The sequence below is a fragment of the Spinacia oleracea genome, chromosome 4, assembly GCF_020520425.1.
Source record: "Spinacia oleracea cultivar Varoflay chromosome 4, BTI_SOV_V1, whole genome shotgun sequence".
Classification (NCBI taxonomy): domain Eukaryota; kingdom Viridiplantae; phylum Streptophyta; class Magnoliopsida; order Caryophyllales; family Amaranthaceae; genus Spinacia; species Spinacia oleracea.
The window spans coordinates 31,379,543-31,402,466 of NC_079490.1; the positions used below are offsets into that span (position 1 = coordinate 31,379,543).

Consider the following 22,924-nt stretch of genomic DNA (forward strand, 5'->3'; position numbering starts at 1 on the left):
TTGATTTGAACCTAGTAAAGTTTTATTGTTAAAGATTTGTTTGTTCTAATCAAGCATATTGACTCAACCCGTAAATGACCATTTCATTCAAATAAACAAACAAACATTGTTTTTGTTCTTCTGAATGTGAGTCTTTCTGTGTTTGAAAACAGAAATTTAGGTATGCTGATTGTGGAACAAAATAGCCATTAAGTTCCAGCCTTTGAAAGGACTTAAAACAAACTAGATGACCCTACAACTAATGTAGCATTGCCATGCTTCATTTCCTACTTGTAGGCCATTAGTGTACACTAGCTTCCATTGTTTGAGTTATTACCGAAGTAAGAACCTCAAGCGGTATATGATACCAAGGAAGTTTGATTGCTAGGTCACTTCTCTTTAAACATTAACTTTTAGGTAGAAACAGAATTGTAAATTGCTTTCATTTGTTCCTTTGTTTTCCTATTTCTTGTACCCTTTCTTATAGTCTTAAGAATTGAATTCTTTCGTGTTGACTTTTATACTTTGTTAGACATGTCCAATGTTACTCCAACAAGGTTCTTACCATTTTAATTTATGTTGAACATTTTGTTTTAACTAGATGATCTTACCAGAAGCTTCTAAAGTTCTCTAAGCATCGATCTATTCGAATGTCTAGGGACTAGACTCATTCGAGAATTAAATGGAAAAAGATATTAGGTTGTTAACCATTGGTTAAGCTGAGCGTTTAAACTCAATGCTTTATGATATCAAAACTACATTTTATTTTGAATGCACAAGCACCAATCGGTTCGCCATTCAATTTTGATACTCGAAAACAACCATAAAAGTCACTAAAAGAAACATACATTTAAGTTGCTCATTTTCTCTCATTTCCGTGAATCGTTTCTTGGATTCATTACCAATCGAGGAAATTTACTGTTACCTTTCTAAAAGGATTTACCGCAGTGCAAGATATTTAATTATAAACAATAATTAAAACATACATTGAAGCATGCAAAGTCTAAACATTTATCATGAATAATAACTTGAAATTAAAGCAATCATGCAATTCAAACAAGTTATTAGCATTTTATTCGAATTTATTGTTCCGGCGGGTGTGAATAAAATGATTCCAAGACCCTAAAACCATTGAAGAATTAAGCACATTATGTATTTTGACTCAATTCTAAAACATTTTAGGTAAGCAAAAGCCTTTTGCTAATAGTCTAGAAACTACTCTTGGTTGATAGGTCTAAGAACTTATTAGGTAAACCTATCGATTTTTCCACGACATAAAAGGGCTCCTTACTTATATCGTTGAGTTTCACCAAAACTAACATGTACTCACAATTATTTGTGTACCTTACCCCTTTAGGACCAATAAGTAACACCTCGCTTAGCGAAAACTATTACTAGATTGATGTAAAGGATATCCAAGTAAGTGTTTATTTTGGCATGGCACCTTTTAACTCAATTTTTAAGTTTGGAACTTAAGGCTCTTACTATGTTGGTTAGATTTTAAGTGAACTAAAATCCTTAATCATGCAACATAATCAAGCCACAATCTCATGCATAATTAAGACATATTTAAAGCAATAAATAACTTAAAGCATGCATAAGATAAATGTGATCTAGTATGGCCCGACTTCATCTTGAAGCTTCAACTTCAAAGTTCGTCATGAAAATGGATTGAAAACTCCGTCTTGAATTTCACCGTGGGAGGCGCCATTTTCTTCAAATAGGATAAGCTATAATTAAACTAATTACAACTATTTGATGGTACGCTGACCATATTTAAATTGAAAAACAAATTTGGTGCATTAGACCAATTACATTCAAATTAATGGTACGCAGACCATATTTTCTATCCTATTTGGGCCATACTAGTCACTCCATAACCTGCAAAACAGTACATATACAATATATACCATTCATCCATTCATTATCATGAATGGCCCACATAGCTGGTTAGTGCATCACATAAATATTTGCAGCAATTAATTAAGGGCACCAATAATCTACCAATTATTCAGTCCTTATTAATTCTAATCAAGTTGTTTAACCTTAAAGGATTTGTAGACCTAATCAAAAGTTTATGACTAAAAATGCTCCCACTTAAACCAATAAATTCATATGCTTTACTAATTTTAAACATAAAAATGTATTTCTAGTCTAACCGGAAACATACAAATTTAATTAAAATTTAAAGCTCATATAAATTTATAATCGAATCCATTAATTTAATTTATTTCAGTTGAATTAAACGAATTTAAATTAATTCAAGATTTAATTTTAGTAAAATAATTAGTATAAATAAAATTTATAATAATTATAATATTCAAAATTAAAATCCGAGAAAACAATTTAAATTACGAATTTTAAAATTAATTAAAATCGTTTCCGAACTGAAAATTAAAATTAAATTCAAAGCGCATCAATCGGGTCAAGATGAGGCCATGGGCTCGCGCCCATGCCCCGTCGAGTCCATGAGGCAGCATCGCCCTTCACGAGTGATCGCACAGCAAGGCACGAGCAGAAGCCACGCGCAAACGCAGCAAGCCGAGCCACGCTTGCGCGCAGCATCGCTCGCTGGCTTCGTAGCGCAACAGCTGCTTGGCGAGGCTGGGCGAGGCAGCGCTCGTTGCTGCGAGGCACCCCTCGCTGCCCGCGCGCGCGCCTGCCACTACTCGCTCGCCTTGCTTCTTCTCCCATCCGCCCATGCATCATCGCAGCACTCGACGCAAGGCAGGGCCATTGCCTTGTGCTCGCGTGCCACTCGTCTTGCTCGCTGCATTCGTACCGCATGGGCGACGAGCTCCCTTGCTCGTTGTCGCATGCCCGCACTATACAACACCCCTTAAGGGTAACATGTAGCTTCCATTGCTTTGTGCGTGCAAGTTTTATGAGCGAATCGCATAAAAAAAAACTTTTATTTCCAAAATTAATGACAAATTAATAAATCATATTAATTTCATAATTTTAGGGCGAAAAATCGAAAATTTATTAATCAATTAATTTCCGATTATCATGGATTCATATCTAGGTCATAATAATTTAAAATTTAACACAAATTAACAATTTTTATGGTGGTTTTTAATCATTGGTACCTAATTAAAATATTAATTAATTATGAAAATCAAATTAATTCTAAATTATTCGAATTTCAACAAATTAATCATAATTACAAATTAGGTTGTATAATTAACAAGGCTAGGCATTCAAACTTGTTAAACATATACAGTAGGTCAATCAAAGATTCAAGATTTATCAACAAGAATCGCAAATATTTAATTTAACATCTTAAATTTACAAACTTTTGCGTTCGAAAAACTAAAACCTCCGAAAAGTCATAGTTAGGCTTCGAATTTGGGAATGCTGGGCCTGGCCTTGCGCTGGGCCTGGCGAGGCTGTGGCAGCTCCGTGTTTGGGCGCTCGGCTTGCTGGGCGCGGGCCTGGCTTCGTGCTGGGCCTTCGTCTAGCAAGCCTCGTCCGATGCTAATTCGTACGATGCGCTTCCGATTAAATTCCCGGTTCCGGAATTCATTTCCGATACGAACAATATTTAATATTTCCGATTCCGAAATTAATTTCCGTTTCGAACAAATATTTAATATTTCCGTTTCCGGAATTATTTTTCAATTCCGATAATATTTCCGATTCTGACAATATTTCCGTTTCCGGCAATATTTCCGATTCCGGTAATATTTCCATTTCCAATAATATTTTCCGATACGTACCATGTTTCCGTTTCCGGCAACATCTACGACTTGGATAATATTTATATTTCCGATACGATCCATATTTTCGTTTCCGACAATATCATCGTTTCCGGAGTATTCATTTCTTGCTTGTGACGATCTCAGCTCCCACTGAAACCAAGATCCGTCGATTCCGAATATCCATAGGTGGAGTATTTAATGCCATTAAATACTTGATCCGTTTACGTACTATTTGTGTGACCCTACGGGTTCAGTCAAGAGTAAGCTGTGGATTAATATCATTAATTCCACTTGAACTGAAGCGGCCTCTAGCTAGGCATTCAGCTCACTTGATCTCACTGAATTATTAACTTGTTAATTAATACTGAACCGCATTTATTAGACTTATTATTATATGCATACTTGGACCAAGGGCACTATTTCCTTCAACATGTTCATCTTATTTCACTAGATGCGCGTTATTCACCTGGACAATTTAAACTTATCTGAAGGTAATTGAATTTAAAAAAACTTAATTACTATAATTATCTGAACTTATTTTATTTATACGTTGTACTACTTAGATAACCCATATTTTCCTAAAATGCGTAGTAATAAGGTGAAAAAATCACACCTTCATAAGCTCATACTACCACCGTTTTAAAATGATCTTTACCCTTCCAGTTTTAGTCTATTTCATAATGATTTTTACATTTGTGCTTTATACTATTTCTGTAGATGAAAATTTACTATCTTACTCTTCTTAGCTCACACCATTTACAAATTTTCACTCAACTTCTCTTACTTAATTTATTAAAAAATTTCTTACACCCACTCACCTTTTCCCACATTTCTCTTACTTTTATCCATACTAGTTGTTGGCCGGCGCGCTAACGCGCGCCGTCCCCCAAGTTAGCAAAAACGAAATTGTGAAAGTATTATTGTCATAATATTTTCGCCTTCTTCGCAAAACAACACAGTTTTGAAATTGTATAAGGCACTAAAGGGAGCGCCATCCTAGTCAAAATAAATATAGGAAACAGTGAAGCTGCCATCTCTTCCAAAGCTGTCATCTCTACTTGATAAGAGGAAACTTGTATGAAACTCTTATCTCTGAAAAACGTTTATAAATAAAAATCTGTCATTATAATTCAGTTAAACTGAAGCACCAGCAAGGATTCTAAACGAATACAACACCAAAAGACCGATCAAAAGTAACAAGCTGGACTGCTGCCCCAATAGCTTATTTTGCAAACCAAAATGCTAACACAATGCCACAACTGGTTCTGGATCTGCCACTGGCTGCAATGAAGTTACTAAATGAGCCTCACTCAGAGCAATGGCCGACATATGACTTGGATGAGTAATTGAATACATCTAAAATTATGGGAGCCCAAATCCCAGCTTCAACTCAATATAGTTTACTCACTGGGTTTTTTTACCAGGACACTAATCTGTATTTGTTCTAGGGGACAACCGATAATGATTGTAGTATCAATCAACATTCAATGCCAATAACAAGGGTTTATCACAAATCTGTTATGCTCAGAGCTTTTAACTATCATATCATGCAACCATAGCTAAGAAAATAGTTGATCCTAAACAAAAGTTCTTGTACACAATGTCAATACTGTTTTATGAGTAACTTGTCATATGTAAGTAACATTATTCCTTAACAATACCAATTGATGAGCACCAAAATTAACAATGTTAATGATAAACTAAAATAATTTTAAAAAAGTAGGACAATTCATTATTCTCTGTACAACAGAAATAGTTATAATTTGGACTGAAACCGTGCATCTGATCATTGCTTCAACTACGAGATCAGTAATGTTATCATTCTAACAAAAAAAAAAGAATTAACTCCAATAAAACTCCAACTGTCATTCAGTAAATCAAATTAAGCAAATAAAACATCCCTCGCATCAAACATTCAACTAACAAAACTTCACCAGCTAAATATAAAACTCTGTATAAATCCTAAATATAAACGTTAAACCTAAAGCTAAACCTAATCTGAAGGAAGCAAGACAAAATGGCTTCAACAGTCCCCTTATAGAATAGAGTATTATAGACTATTCTATAGGGACACCAAAAGGCCATTTACTAAAATGACCTCAACAGTTCCCTAGCTTATAGAATAGAGATGCAAGCAACTGTAGTGTGTCGGAAAAAACATCATACTATATAGCTTCTTGGAATGTGCTTCTCGAAATATTAGTGTAAGCAATTTGTTCCAGAGAATCAAGAAAAATTTTACGGGAGCGTGTGAGGGGACTTAAGTGGTGTATAGAAATAATATTTTTGAAGTTGTAATGAAATCGAAATTGATTAATTATGTAGTGTTGGCTAATGAAATTTTAACTCCCAACTTCCCAATTTTAATAGGGAGTTAAAATTTAATTAGCCAACACTACATAATTAATCAATAATAGTTGTATTACTCCCAACTTTCAAATTTTAATAGGGAGTAATACAACTATTATTGAATTTTTTTTTTTTTTGGGTGTGATTGAACCACACGGGACAATAGAATTACAGATTAATATTGAGGAGGGGATTTCGAGCCTAAGACATATCTTACACATGTTTTTAGTCTTAACCGTTATGTAAAGACCTCATTGGTAATAAAATATTAATTCTTAGTTGTAAAAGAGTTTTATTTCCAAAATTAAAATCCAACCCAATTACCTTATTGTGTGAAAGAGTAGTATTTATTCAAGTTTTTTGTTTTTTTTTAACAATTTTTTTGTTGGTAAATTTCTAATTAATTTTCCTCTTTTGTAACATAAGCCCCCCAGTTAAAATCCGTGAAACAACAAAATGAGTACTTGGATGTAAAAGTTGGTTCTTAGGTTCACTACGTAATTGATAATGAAGTGTGGAGCTCATCACTTCATCAGATGATTCAGATGATAGACTATATCATAATATCAACAATTTCACAATTTCTTTTGGATTGCATGCCTTTTGGCGTATAGTTTCACACATCAAGCAAACCTAACTTGTAATTGAAGCCGCATGTATATGGATCCACCTCTACTCGGACTTTGTAACTTGGATTTAGACTCGGATCGTACTTATGGATTCACTTTAGTTTATTTTGTCTTGGATCGGGTCAACCGGTCAAGCATTTAAACTCACATAAATAGAAGTTTTCAAAAGATTAATACCCCTCCGTCCTACATTACTTATTTTAATAATTTACACTATCGCGCAATTCACTTTGACAATACTTTATTGCTAATATAACAACAAATTTTAGTATGTAATATCTAATATGTTGTTGGCTTTATCTTAATATATATTTTGAAAATATTAACTTTTCTATAATTCTTGCTAATAGGAAGGCAAAATTATTGATAGTCAAAATTATGTATTGACAAGCGTAATCCGCCAAAGTGGTGCAAGAGTATATAAGTACTACTTCCTCCGATTTTTAATACTCGCAACGTTTGGACTTTTAACACTATTCACATATTCTATTTTGACTATTATTAGTGATTTATATGTAAGATAAAATATAGTGTTGTGGGATCTTGTTAAATTCGTCTCAATGTGTATTTTTAAAATATCAACTTTTTGTAATTTTTAATTAAAGAGATTTAAAGATATTAATAATAAAAAATGTGCATCTACATGCGTGAAAATGACAAAAATTACGAGTAAAAATAAACGAAGTAAGTACTCCATATTTAATAATCAAACAATACGAGTATTATATTATAATGTAATTTTATCTAGTATTCCGTTGTTGATGAGATGACAATAGTAAATGGGTTCGAATTGAATTTATTAGATTTACACAAACTCCACCTCTAAAGATTTCCAGTCGAACTTTTTACTTTTTGAATCCGGGTTGAATTCGTCGGACTGAATTGTCATCCATGACTTTTTAAATTATCTTATTTTCACTTTTTTGTTTCGCGAACTTTTGGTATGAGGTACTTCCTTTTTGTTTTAGTCCATCACACTTGGACCGACACAGTTGTCATCTATCATTTGATCATTAAACATCTCTAATTTTCTATTTATAAAAACTATATATGAATAGTTGATATTAAAAAAAAATGTATTATGACAAATTAATCCAGCAAAAGTTTACATGATAACATTTGATATTTATATATTAGTAAAAAATTCAAGTCAAATTTAGTATAAGAATATTGTCAAAGTCAAAATGATGCATATAAACAAAAAAAGGGATTATGAGTTCGAAATGAGTTTATTTAAGAAAAAATTATCAATATCTCAATTCCCTCTTAAACTCATACCTCAAACCTTGACGACTTGTTTGTTTGGAGGGATAATGAGTGGGGATAAGGATTTATTATCTCAATTCCCTCTTACCCCTTGTTTTTTTTTGTAAGGATAAGGGAAAAAACGAAGGATAAGAATGGGGATAAAACCGTCATTTATCCCATCATTTCTATGACTAATGGTGGTATTAGCCTATAACTCTATAAGTAGGGATGTCAGTGGGGCGAGTTTTATAGGAGACCCGCCCCGAATCCGCCCCAAGTAGGCGGTGTTGGAGGGAGGTTTGGCGGGTGATGGGGCGGGGATGGGTATAAAAATCATACCCGCGATGGGTGATGGGGCAGGTGAGGATTTTGTGTTGGACCAGCCCCATCCCCTCCCGCCCCGCCCCGCCCCATCCCCACCCGCCCCGCTTGATACTCGTCAACCCTATCCGAATACCATTCCCTACGTGAATTGAAAAATTTAAAGAACATAAAAAGTTGAACAATTTTTTTTATGTGTTCGGATTGGTTTGTAGTATGTGATATTATGAATTAAGGCAAGACTTTTAATTTAATGTTTTTGAATCTTTTTTTATGGAAGTTACTTTTTTCCATAATGTTGGCGAAATAAGAAAAATAAGGTGGGTATTGACGCGGATATGGGGCGGGGATGAGACGGGGATGGACACCCAGGCGGGTGGTGGGGCGGGGATGGATTTTAGTTTGTACCCGTTGGGGCGGGGATGGGGATGAATTTTGTACCCGCCATGGGTGATGGGGCGGGGATAGGGATAGAAATTTTAGGTGGGGATGGGGATGGAGGGACATACATCAGCATCCGCACCGCCCCGTTGACATCCCTACCTATAAGGGATAGGGTAAGAAAAAAAGATAAAAGACAAATAAATCCTTAATGAAAGATAAAATAGAGGAGATAATAGGAAAGTTAGTAAGGGTATTTTAATAAATTTTCTAGTTATTCCAATTTTATTCCCAACTTATACCAAACAATGGACATGGATTAAAAATGGATGAAATTTCTCCATAATAAATTCCCTATCCTTCACCATATTGTTATCCTTATCTCTATTCCCATCTCATACCAAATGATCAATTAAAGTGTGAGATTTAGAAACTCACACGTTATATTAAGAATCACGTTGGAACACCACTTCATCCTGATTATTCTAATTTTAAACTCATACCACTTAGCGAACATAAATTCCTAATTTAAAACTCATACCACTTAACGAACATAAATCCTAATTTCAAACTTATACCACCTAGCGAACATAATGCTATCTAGATAAGTTAAGAGAAAGGTTATACCATATGAGAAAGAGACAAAATAGAAAGTAAAACACATAGCAAAAGTAGAAAGGTTGGGGATGTGTTGTCAATGTACAAGTATGAGAGACATGTAACATAGAAGCACATGGAGATGGAGTTAGAAAGATATGCTTACTCATTTGATGTTGTCCATGTGATACGTACTCAATTATCCATTTATATCAACTCATTTGGATATTCCATTTAAATTCATGTGAATATACCAATCATTCATTCATGATCTTTCCTGATCCGGACAATTTGGGAATCCTAAAAGGAAATTCAATATTATTGAAAATCACTTATTTGCTTGTTTTTTTTTGAGTGATTTGAGTATGGAGGATTTCTGGAAACTTGTTAAAAAGACAAACTTTCAACTACTTGTTTCAGACATCCAGCTCTGCTTCCCTTTGTCATAGCCTTAATTACCATATTCCTTGTTTGTTTCTCTATTAAGGTCGACGATGGTGTAAGGGGCTAGTCGATATTCAGTTTACTGTTAATACCAAGTATTTGATTAATTAGACTGATTATATTAGTCCAAGATCTTCGAGGTTTCATTCATGGCAATACTCTAATTCGAACAATATTTTCTAGCTATCACTTGTCCCTATTTACTTAAGATGATTAATGATTTGTTTCAAAAGCCAGAGGAAATGTGGAAGTCTTAAGATTTCAAATTGTATTTGTTAGATAATGCCTTGAATCGGTCAAACCCCTTACTGCAACGTCCTAGCACGGGGATCTCGCTGCGCGGTCAGCGAGTCGGTGGGCCTATTTTACGGTATATGTTATTCTGGACTAGGGTTATTTGTTTTAGGTCTATTTTCTGGGCTTTTCCGCATCTGTCTAGAGAGTACTATATAAACTCTTTAGGTCATAACCTAGTAGTATTATGTAACCTGTAATCCTCAAGATCAATAAAACTTTCCTCCCCTCTGCTTGTGGACGTAGCTAACACATTGTTGGTGAACCACGTTAAATTCTCTGCATTTTTTATTACGTTATTTATTCTTTATTTGCATCCGTTATAACAGTATTAATAAAAAATATACGTGAAAATCAACACAACCAAAAGAGTAAACCCGTTTAAATGGTCATTCTTCTTACCCAAAAATAAATAAAATTGTACTTATGACCTTAAAGTCATGAGTTTGATCACTAGCTGTTCGATTTTTGAGGATGATGAATTTCCTTATGGTTCCTCCCTCATTCGCAAGAGTATAGAGCTTTATCTATGTAGTTAGATTGGTTTACTTGTGAGAGTCGCACCACTATACTTAAGTGGATAATAGAAATGAGACGAATGGATAAAATAATAAATATTGGATGATACATGCTTTATTGGTTCCCCTTTGGATAATGTAAATCTTTTACTATCCTTGAAGAAAATAGCCAAGAGTTTTGGAAGAATTTCGATATCTCTTAGATAGACTGGACAACCAAATTTTTAATCAGAACCAAAATAAATTTTGATTTAAAACAAAATTAGAGCCGTCTTGTTTCGAGTGGTTCTGACTCTGAGTAACCGAATACAAGTAAGTTTTGCAAAGCCTCACTAGTTCGATCTTACTCTTCCTACACAACTCATGATTGTTTTCGTGGATCGGTAATGCAGTATCTACAATTTCGTTAGTAATAGATTAACGCTAATTGATCTTCAAAAATCCCCTAATGCAGTAAACAAGATTTTTGAGGCCAATATAACACGAACATATCAAGCAACTGAGAAATAAAAATCACTATTGCAACGAGAGATCGAACACACTGAGCTTCGTTTCTCAGAAACAAAAACAGGGAACAATGATTTGTTTTATTTATCTGAAACATTGCAGTCTCATCGTTTAATCACCAACATACATACATACACAAGTACACTTTCAAAACTGCAAAATTTATAGCAATTCTAACATGCATCTATACTACCTAAATTATATGCCACTATTCTATATTTCGAGATTCTCCAGCTTCGATTTAATAACAGAAACATCACCCGTACTATTATTCCTCATGTCATCACTTGATTCTTCCTTCTGAGGGGAACTTGTCATTCTTCTAGGCGGGGCTGCAGAACATACAGGCACAACTGATCTGATTTGTACAGCAGGTGCAGTAAATGTTGGTCGAAAACCCCCAGCTTGCATTCTTCCATACCTAGGTCTCACCGCAAATGAACCCACACCACCACTTTGCATTCGTGGAGTGGTAATCGGATATCTAAAATTCCTATTGGTAGGTCCCACTGTAACACCTTGTGAGGCTGTTGGCATGGCCATTCCTGTATTTACAGGGTTGTTTGAGGTGGCAGCACGGCTAGATCTAATGTTAGGCGGCATTGAAGATTCAAACATGGGCGGTCCTTTTTCTTGGACTTTCATTGAAGCTGAACTGATGTTTTCAGCTTGAGGCAAACTGTCCTGTTTGGCTTCCTTTTGAAGCTTTTCATCCAATACAAGTTTAGCACCATCATTGCTGAGAACAGGAGATTTTGAGGGCTCAGGTGAACAATGATTAGAAGATTCTTCTTGTTTTTCCTCGTGTAGCTCTTGAACAGCCACCATTGACCTAGCTTTCATAGGATCCCGCACCAAGTGATTCGAGAAATAGAAGGGTGAGTTGGCGGCACACATGGAGATCCCGGGCGAGAGAGGAACGGGTTGTTGTTCCCCAGTCAAGCAGTACGGATGAGGACTTGGCTGCAACATAGAATGCATCCATGGGACAACTTGGTTGGGTGGAGGAAGCCGAGGAACTTGTTGGATAGGAATTTGAAGTGCCATAATACGGCGCTGCTGCTCTGTTGGCTGTCCCTGCAGCCAAATATGATGACTTACCATTTCAGGAGAGATATTGGAAGATATCCAGTTCTGATAACGGATGCCAAACGATGTTGGAGTTGATGGAAATGAATTTCTGCAGGTTGTTGTAGATGCAGGTGACCTATGGTACCCCTTTTGCTGATTACTTTGTGAGGAGTTACTTGGCTCTGCTGGGTTAAGGCTACCAAGAAAGCGAGCAACAACTACTTGTTCCTGCTCTTCGTGACCTCCGGAGATATTGGCAGAAGAAGATGAGCCGCATTGAGACACTGTATAGGAAAATACAAGAGTAAATTCAAGATAAAGAATGTCTACATAATTGTATAATTGCACCAAGTCAAGGTTCAAAACTAAAGAGCAAGGATCCACAACATGTTAATCGAAAACAAATGCCACTCCAATTTTGAAAACAAATGGTGCAAGGATTACCACGTTTTCCGAAAAACAGAAACATCTATCACAGTTTGGACTGAAACAGCACTGAATATATTTCAAGTCAGAACTTGGGATCATTTGACCCTATTTTGGACCGAAACAGCACTGAATATATTACTTACTAGTTCTTCTTATCACAATTTTTGCTGTTGTGGCTTCTCTTTACCTTACCAACGAATGGCTATCACAGTAAAAGAAAACTAGTGATGAAATATCAAGAGCTTCAACGTTGAGAAATAGGATATATCATAATTGAGCAAACTCCAGGGGAGAAGAATGTACAAACGGTTTGCTCCTGGACAAATACATCTCGCAGATCAAAGCATTTGATTCGTACAGAATATCTTAAGCATGTTTCATTTTGTATCTTCTGATAATTTTGAGGCCCAAGTCCATTTTTGTCTGACAGCTCTTAACGCAACCTCAAGTCAGCTACTCGGTTTTCTCACTGTGCCCAATATTTGATTATAAGAAGAGGAAATACCATTAAGACATTAACATGATATCCATCATCAATCATTATGATGGGAAGGAAATCTATATATTACAAATGTGGTGATGACAAATGTCACTCATTGATTGACCTCTCTTTTAATTAAAAAAAATTAATTAAAAAATGTTAATTTAGGTAAAGTATTATTGATTTTATTATACTCCGTAAATCATAATGATTCTTTTGATAATAACATTCTAAAAATGAGCAAAGCTTGTGTAACCTAATCTATACTCTACTACGTAATTCCTTAATCTTTAGATGCAACTCTTTGATTTTTTTAGATGCAAATATTCCATTATTTGGTCGTGGCCTAACCTGAACCCGACTCGACCCACTTCTTGATCATGTATGAAGTATAATATATAGATTTTCAAAGCTTTAAAGCCTACAATCTCAAAATATTAAGACAAAATGTTTGTAGAAGAATATAATCCTAGCAAATATATATGTCTACCATCAATACATTTGACAACTAATGTCACATGTCATATTAAAATATATTTATATCATCGAAAACACAATCAAAAGAATTATTAAAAATTTATGAAAATAACCACAATAAGATAAGTGGTGGGCCGAGAAAGATAAAACGGGTATTAATTATGTGGGTATTGATACCTAAGTGATGGACGAGAATGATAAAGAATAAATTTATATTGTTTCTACTTTTTTTAAGTGTACTAAAAAATCAAAATCCTATAATATGAAAAACAAATAACAAGGTTAGAAATGAGCATATACATACATATAGCTAAGAGAAATTGAAATTTGCATTATAAAACTTATATTAAGTTCGATTTAAAAGTATGTTGATGAATAAGGTAAATTATTGAAAGAGTCGAGTGAGTTAAGAGGGTGGGGTAGAAAATTTTGGAATGAATTTTTGGTCGAATAAAGTGAGTATTTTGGTTTACTAATATACCATATTTGGGGTGGTGGGGCAGAGATGATTTTAGAATTTCTAACTCCATAAGCCATAGACTTTATAATTGTTATACTCCATAAGCCAAATATGATTTTGGAGTATCTTACAAGGGTTTATATTATCATATATTATAAAAAAAATATTATTAATATGTTTGCAAGAACAAAAATGTTTTTTTATAAGTAATTTTAAAGGATTACAATATTAACAAAAGGTATTTTTATAAGTTATCTTACAAGGAGTATATATAAAATTTGTGTAAAATTAAAATTTTAATAAATAATTGTGCATCACACGTGATGATAGGACGAGTTTGGATTTTATATTGGGTTGATGATAAAGATAAACATAGATGATTGACAAATATTGACTAATAAATAGAGATTTGATGTTGGTGACCGGAATAAGGATAACATGAACCTAGATCTTGAATTTATTGGATCGATTTGAGAACACTCACCTATCCTAATTATACTTTTAAATATTTTTATCAATAGTATAACTAATAGAATAAATTTTAACAATAAACTTATGTCAATGTATTCAAAAGTTGGTTTAAAGGCAAAGTGAATTATTAACCGAATATAGGGATGTCATATTGTCAGTTGGGCTGCTTTTTGGGGAGACCTCCCCCAGGGATCAACTCCAATTGGGTGGGGATGAAGGAAAGTTTAGCGGGTGATGGGGATAAAAATGAATTCGCCGTGACGGTGCGATGATGGATTTTAGATTTAACCGTTCACCTCTCTTATCTTTCATCTAATTGATTATGAATATATCAATATTTTTTTTTACTACTAGCCTACATTTACTCCGTATAATGTTTTTCTTATTTACCCAATTATTCTCATCAGACAACCGAATTGTCGAAGACTTTATGATAGTGTTTTAAAATTAAAAACCCTTTTACCGAAAAAAATGTGTTTAGGGGTGGGTTTGAGGCGGATATAGATACACGGGTGGGTAATAAATGGAGCGGGGATGAATTATAGTTCTTATCGTGGGTGGCGAGGATGGGGATGCGAATTTTAGGTGTACGTGTACGGGTACGGTATGGAGGCTCTGCCCCTCCCCATAGTCATATCTAGCTGAATAAAGTAAATACATGAGGTGTGTGTGAAGTGATCAGGTAATGAGGTAGATGTGGCGACCCTATCAAGGTGAAGGGTGAATGGGAATAACTTTACACTTGATACAGGTGATGAACGGGGATAAAAACAATTTTACTTATGTACCCTTATTCGTTTTAATTTTGTTAATAAGTAAAACATCGAATATGGAAATAACAAATGTATCCATCATTAATTTTAATTAGGATAATATTTATAAGCTTTATTTTCATAATAATTGACTACGACTGTAGTTTAGATTTCATATAAATTTATATTTTAGATTATAAATCGTGCATCGCACGGCTACTATACTAGTTATTAACCTAAATGAAGAGTAAACAACAAATTAATCCCCCGCTCCACATGTTCACCACTTGACCCGCAGCTGATTCAGAAATACAAGAGTTTCTAGGCTCTTAACAAGGAGGTACTTGGGAGTTAGGACATTGTACTTGATAACGCCAGCAAGGATGTATTTTTCTCATTTTCTGTACTGAGATTACACTATTTTTGGATAAGCAAAAATGGGAGAAAGTGAGGGGAACAAGCTCCCTTGTTTGGATAAAAGGTTGGGTGAAGAAAGGGGAGAGAGAGGGAGGGGATCGGTTTTCCCTTCCTATTTATTTAACAAACATCATCCCTTCACAATTGGAGAGATTTGGAGGCAAAATAGAACTCACCTTTCCCCTCCCCTTCCTTTCCCTTCTATCTTACTATCCAAACACACTGTTAAGGGTCTGTCTGTTTTTTATATTCACTATAACTGTTATCTTCGTACACATTTCTCAACAGCGCTGCATGTTTAACTATGTGTGGAGAAATAGAAGGGATTGGAAGGGAAGGGGAAGAGGAGGAAGAGGAGGGGAAAGAAAGGGAGGGGGAAGGTGAGCTTCATTTTCCATCCAAATCTCTCCAACTTTGGAGGGAAAATGGATCCCTTCCTCTCCTTCCCTTTCCTTTCCCCAATCTTATATCCAAACGCTTGTTCACCTCCATTTCCCTTTCCTCCCTTTCGTTTTCCCTCCATTTTTGCTTATCCAAACATAAAAGTGATCAGAAGAAAATGTGCACGTGAGTACCCAAAAAAGGGACATCTGATTTATATTTTGTTCGGATAAAGCTCACTTGTTTGGGTATAAAGTGGGAGAACGAAAGGGATGGACCCATTTTCCCTCCAAAATTGGAGAGAATTGGAGGGGAAATGGAGCTCAACTCCCCTCCCCTTCCTCCTCTTTTCCTCCCCTTCTTTCCCTTCTATCTTACTAATTAAACACACTGTTAGGTACTTCAAAGATACATTTTCGTAAAAAATAACCCATTATCTAGACAAATGCAACCCACACCCACTATGAAGTTTGCGATTGTTCCACTCGGGCTGCCTAGTCTATTCGCTACCCCATACTTCTAGTTATAGACAGGGATACTGAGAATCTAATCAATCAGGGAGTGAGAATCACATTAATCCATATACTTAACCACTGATATACAATAGCCCCGCCAATTAGATAACAATGCCTTTTGATACCTTAAGATAGTTACAATTACTCCCCTTTCTTTATCTGTTTTTCTTGGCCAGAATTCTTTACTTTAAATACAAAGCACAGGTATTAGAATCTTCCCTGTTCACCTAGAGTGGAACTGTTTAGCCTGTTTCATTAATACACCTCGTACTTGTTGGGTACTTCCCGTGCATTGACCCTTTGGCATGGCTTAGTTTAAATATCCAGTACAAGGATTGTGTTGCTTTGCACATTTTTACAAAAACGGATAAAATCAAATAAGCCTCTCTGCAGGGATACTGAAAATCCGGTTTAAGCATTTACTAGCACGGGTGTCCGTAGATTTTTGATCTATTTAATTCGGCTCAAGAGTTAATTCAACATATGTTTCTTTTAGTAGTTGCCTAGATATATTCAGAAAATGGTAATCATTCAACTGGACAAGTGAGTTAATTCAACATCGTTTCTTTTAATAATCACCTAGATCGGCTATATGTATTCAACATACATCTTGTGAGCTTCCAAACATCCCTCTCATTCAGGCATTCTCTCAATTACGTATTTAAGCACCCTCAAAGAGTCAAAGTCACATCTCTTGCACTAAGAGACAAGTGTGCCCCATGTTACAACCCTTGAGTAGGCCATGACCAATGCTCTCAAAATAGAGCAGATTCCCCAAAATAAACTAAATCCTTTTCTTGTCTTCTTTTATAAGGTAATAGTAAGCAGCCTTACTCACCTTGGGTACAAGGATCAGAAATGTGTATAATAAAGGTCCATAAGCAGTTATTCGTGCAGCATTTTCCCTATTTACTGAACTTTGAAGCAATCAAGTTATGTATCTTAGTTACATACACTAGTGGAGGAGATATGTACTTTGATTAAAGTGAGGATTCTAAGATAATTAGTAGTAATCCACGCTCCAAAAAATGTTATCAAGAAAGAAACAACAGAGTATAACCATTAAAATTGTACGTAATGAGTGATTGAGTAATGACCAAATGCAAGGAATTCGAGATGGGAAGGAAGTCATACACACTTTGTTTCAAGGAAGACCAAGCAGCAATAGCTGCGTTTTTCTGAGCTTGTTTCTTTGTTTTAGCTGCCTCTCCCGTGAAAGTCATTCCTGCCAACTCAACTGTGCATGAGAAAATAGGAACATGTCCTGGCCCTGAACGAATAGTGGTGTAAACAGGGAGATTCAGGCCGGCTCTATGAGCTGTCTCTTGAAGCAAGTTTTTATAAACTCCAGTTTCATCCTGCACGCAGAAAATAAGACATGCCTTCAAGTTTACAACATATTTGCGAAAATCACTGAATGCAACTCAAAATAACTGTAAGCAGAAGCCATGACAATGTGCAGACAAGCAAGATATTTAAAACAATATGCAGCTAATATGTGGGTGACATGGTGCCCATGGAATATGATATGCTCTTTACTCTACCTTTTTTACGTTCACTTATATTAAAGTCTGTTACTTGTTATATAAAATCAGATGAAGAGCTGTCACTAAAGGTAATATCAAATTATCGATAACCCACTTATTATGTTACAGATTGATTTAAAAAGATAGTTTGCGCTCCATTGCATTAATCAACATATTATAGACTGTTATTCTTTAACCTTGCCAGCTTACAATCCTTAACCTATCAATTAATCACTAAAATGTCAACAAATATACTATTAAAAACAGAAACTCAAGTGGGTAGGAACTCATCGAAGTATTCAAGGTACTCAGAATATGACAGGCAATAGAACCACTTTTGTACTCTACCCTTAATGCCCCCATCAACTATCCCCAACCCTGGAACACCAGAGTACCAGAGTCTTCTCAACTAGTCTTCCCAACTACTTCTCTCAGAACAGCTGTATGTGTCATATTGCTCCAGAGTAACCAGCAGAATTAGAAAAATCATCCAGCAGCAAAATATAAAGGAAATAACTTATTAAAAGAAAATTATACTTTTCGCACATATCTTAGATCAGAGTCACTATTTTACAAGAATATCGTAGTCGAGAATATTCTTCAATAGTACCTATACAAATTTGGATAAGAATAAATGACTGATACAAGGAGTGAAGGATCAAAGAGATCAATTCTTCATATAAAATATTGAAGACAATTAAGGTAAAAAGGCATAACAAATGGGTACCTACCAAAACTTTAGCCGCAAGTGTTTTTGACGGACCTCTATCTGCCAGTGTGTTTAAAGCTACTTCTGCAGCTGAATGCTCAGCCTGCCTCAAAGTAGAGAAGAAGGCTGGGCTATCAAATATCTCTCCATTAAAGTTAACAGAAGCCTTGAAACGTGGGGCGTGGTCTGGTCCTTCACGGATACAGGCATAAGATGGCAGGTTGAAACAGCTGCGCTGAGCTAACTCTTGCAATTGGTTTTTATACATAACTAGATCTGGAGCTGTGGAAATACATATGATCCTCTATTCAATGAACATTCAGTGACACGTTTACAGGCATAAAATCTCATATGGTCTATACTGATAGCTACATTAAAGAACCAAGATAGGGAATGGGGAAGGACATGAAGGAGGTGATTGAAAACCCGTGATAGTAGCTCCACACAAACAGCTAAGAACTAAGCTAGACCAAAACAGGAATAGATGCCCATTAGTTAAATCCTATGTTACTTGGAATCTTCATTTTACCTCAAGTACACACTTGGGCCGCGTCGGATCCTCGAAACTCGGACATGGACACCGGACACTTCACTTTGGACCAAAATCATGATTTTTTTTCACAAAATAGCTGAGTCTGACACGTGGATACGTACCTGTGCCCGACATGGGTACCCGAGTCCAAGTAAAACCTAATGCCAATTCCCCAATGATAATGGTCAACAAAACCTGGGCGGGGGAAGGTAATACAACGTTTCATCCAAGAGAAACAAAATTCTTTATGCTTTCCCTTCATAATGTAACAGCATGTTCCTAATCGAAGAATGATTCATCACCCCTTAGGATCAGAAACCCTCGTGAGGGAGATAGAGAGAAAGTGCCTATGTGCCTTACATGCAATAGATAATGTAGCATATCCTCCCTCAAACTTTTCCATTAATAGCAATTCCTATGTACCTCTCTCTCAAGGTTTGTCAACTGCAACGTCTGTAACGATCAATCTACCATTTTCCCACAAACAGAAGCCACACTCTCACACACACAACTAATGTGGAGCTATCAACTATCACCCCTGACATAGATGTCATGTAAAGATTAGCAATTTCTCCTAATACGTCTCTTAGTTCGCTTCATTTGACCCGCCAAAGGAGGGTTACATTCAGTATCCAAAGACGCAAATTCCTTGCACAACTCAGGACAAGCCACTAATACAACATCAAGAATCACCAGAATGTCATTGCATTTCATTTGCACATTCCATTTCAGATATCCCACTAACTCAAACAGCAATCGCTGCCGCCCGGAGAAATAACACAAACAGCAATGAAACAGTATATTTCATATGCAGCAGAAGTGCAGAACCCCCCCCCCCCCCCCTTCTCCTACCCCTTATCTCAATCTCATCATATTAGAAAAGCTAAGAAATTACATATACTTTCTTCATTCCGATACCCACAAAAAAGGATTAAACAAGCAAAATTAGCAACATTTTCAAACCAAAATTATGACAATCAACTTACAGACTACTCAAACAATCCTTAAATGCTTCAAATCATAGACTAAAACCCATCATTTAACCACATAATCAAACAAACACTTCTAATAATCACCCATTTTGTTCAAACTAAAAAAACCCAAATTCTAAACTCAACTATCGGATCAATCAATACAGAAATCAACCAAGAACTTTAAAGCAAAGACAGAAACAAAAATAGCAAAAAGAGAAGAAGGTTTACCTTCAAATTATTGGGAAATCCTGTGTAAGAATGAAATTGGATGATACAAAAGCTGGCGATATTAAGCGAAATAGAATAAAAAGGAGATTAACCCAGAAAGCATAATCAATTTGAGCAGGAGGTTGTTGAAGGTGTACGTCATTCTATTTGTGAATCCATCACTTCTTCACTCTCACATTTTTCACTTTCGTATCAATTTCACAAAGCAAGCATACACTCGCTATCACTTTGGAAGTTTTGATATTATAGCAACATCTATTTTGGGGGTTTTCTTTTCTTTTACTTCCCCTTTTTATGTCTTTCTCCTTTCCTTTCTCTTTTTTCTTTCTAACTAGTTGTTTGAACGTGCGCGCTAATTACTCATACAAATCATAAGCCTAATTACTCTATAGAAATAATTGAAATCATGAAAAGAAACACCGATAATTACTTGATGTAGGTTACATATATAGAAATCATAGCTAAGCATAAAAAAATACATGACTAAGTATAGAGAAATTAAACACGACCGACATAATAGCATAAAGAACAGTCGTGATAGTTCCTCGCCCAACTTTGTGGCAACGTAGAACTCTGCAAGAAAAGATACATTATTACTTAGTTGATCAATGATGAAGCAAGAAAGCAAGAAACTTGTTTGTCATGCAGTTATTGATTATAATTATAATTATACACAGCCTATTGTCGTACTCAATCACCTGATTTAAGGCCTTATGCATAATAATATTTTACAGTTGGATAACTACGCTTATTTGCGCTGATGAAATTTCAATTGCACCATGAATATTTGTTTACATTTATATTTACCAGAAAATCCAAGTAGAATTAGCTCTTCATGTTCATTTATCAAGTTCACTTATGTTGTGGTGTACTCTAAATTGTAATTTTGAGAGAGAGAGCTGTAGAAATTTGTTGATTGATTATATGTAAGTTTAAGATATCATGTTCTATATTTGTTGCACTGAGACTTCATTTGTAGATTATACGTTGCTCCCGAGATAAGGAGGGATTTAAAAAAATGAGCTAACTTTTTTTTTTTAAAATGACAAAAATTTAACAAACCATCCTTTCTAATGTGACAGACACAATGTTGAGTATCCTCGACGACAACATTTCCATATATTTCCAATACGTACTGCTAAATAATGAAACAAAAGCAATGCTAAGAATTTCTAATAAACTTCCCTCTTTGCTTATGACTCTTACTTGTCAGCGAAAAACTGATAACCCCAAACAAGATATTACATATTAGAGTTGAACAGAAATGCCGCTAGGTGTAACTTATGCCTATAGCGGCTGCGGCTAAACGACTGAAGAAATAAACACGCATAACCCTGGTGAAATAACTAAATCCTCTTTATTAGGCATGTTCATTACACTTACTGCTAAAAATATTTCTGAAGTTTTCTTAGGTGTTAAAGGAGTTGCACTATACAAAATATATCGATTTAAGGGGTCTGTAACTCCTATTAAGCTAACAAGGCCACTTGCGACATTCACCAATAAAAATAATTGTTCTGCTTAGTTTTTTTTCTCGTAGGATTAAACAAATTATAGTTCCAGTAAAATATGATATTGGACAGTGGAGAAAAAAATGAGTTGGGAAATTTCCATATCTCTGTACTCAGAACTCCCAGATATACATTTGATAACTCCATTAACTTCACAGAAAGTTACATTAAAAAAAAGCTCCAATTCTTCAAGAAAAACCCAAAATGGAATAACATAAAAGTACATCTCATTTAGCTTTAGGAAACTTGGGTCATTAAAAGTTAAGAAACATGAGATACATCAAGTACATAAAATGGAGAATGCTTCCTTTAAGTAAGAAGGCGAATTTTGAGTTGAACTTTGAGTATCATGCATGATTAAAGTTCAACGGTTATAATCTAGCCTATACTATTGCTGAAATTTCCTTGTATAGTTGGCTTACTGTCCTCTTAAGAAGGAAATATTGACTGTATTCTGTAAGTTTTCTTCTTTTGTTTTGACTGTATTTATATTTTGCTTGGTTTTATTGATTCCCTAGGCGACATGTGTTATGAGTTAAGTGGAGCTTTGTTCTTTAAGTTCAGTAAGTTTTCGTCTGTTGTTTTGATTGGGTCATTACATTTGAATGACTACAATTGGATGATATGAATTAAAATTGAAAATATTTAGTAACTGAAGGACCAACCCAATACAAAGACCCAAAGAAAATTTTGGAAGAAAAATTATCAAGGATTCTGACAGTTTGGTAAACCTTAAGATCAAACATGTCTGAATAGTGAACACTCTAACATGGTTCTTCAGTAACCATGTACAAATCACAAATAGCTTTCAGTAAATTCAAGTGATACTTCTAGTTAATGTGGAGTTATTCTTCCCAAGACTAATCAACACAGCTAAATTCACACGATGACAAGCGAGTAAATTCAAGTGATACTTCTGGTTAATGTGGAGTTATTCTTCCCAAGACTAATCAACACAGCTAAATTCACACGATGACAAGCGAGTAGTGTGTAAAGTAGTAGTAGTGGTGACATGTTTAACT

At 35.2% G+C, this 22,924-nt stretch overlaps 1 protein-coding gene across 1 annotated transcript; it reads right to left on the reverse strand.

Annotated features, from left to right (window-relative positions):
- Window positions 1–10,988: 10,988 nt before the first annotated feature.
- On the reverse strand, window positions 10,989–20,664 carry LOC110804578 (double-stranded RNA-binding protein 3). Its single transcript, XM_022010183.2, has 4 exons — window positions 20,392–20,664; window positions 18,680–18,939; window positions 17,561–17,780; window positions 10,989–12,323 (listed from the first exon to the last, which is right to left on the reverse strand). Exons 2-4 carry the CDS (start codon window positions 18,923–18,925, stop codon window positions 11,182–11,184), a joined length of 1,608 nt encoding a protein of 535 aa, XP_021865875.1. The 5' UTR covers window positions 18,926–18,939; window positions 20,392–20,664; the 3' UTR covers window positions 10,989–11,181.
- Between the last annotated feature and the right edge of the window lie 2,260 nt (window positions 20,665–22,924).

Bases quoted from the DNA above. Each gene is read 5' to 3' on its own strand.
- LOC110804578 (XM_022010183.2), bottom strand. From the start codon at position 18,925: ATGTATAAAAACCAATTGCAAGAGTTAGCTCAGCGCAGCTGTTTCAAC. The intron at 17,781-18,679 runs GTAGGTACCCAT...TTCTGCGTGCAG, and splicing joins CACTTGCGGCTAAAGTTTTG to GATGAAACTGGAGTTTATAA. The intron at 12,324-17,560 runs GTGTGTATGACT...TTTCCTATACAG, and splicing joins TTGGTCTTCCTTGAAACAAA to TGTCTCAATGCGGCTCATCT.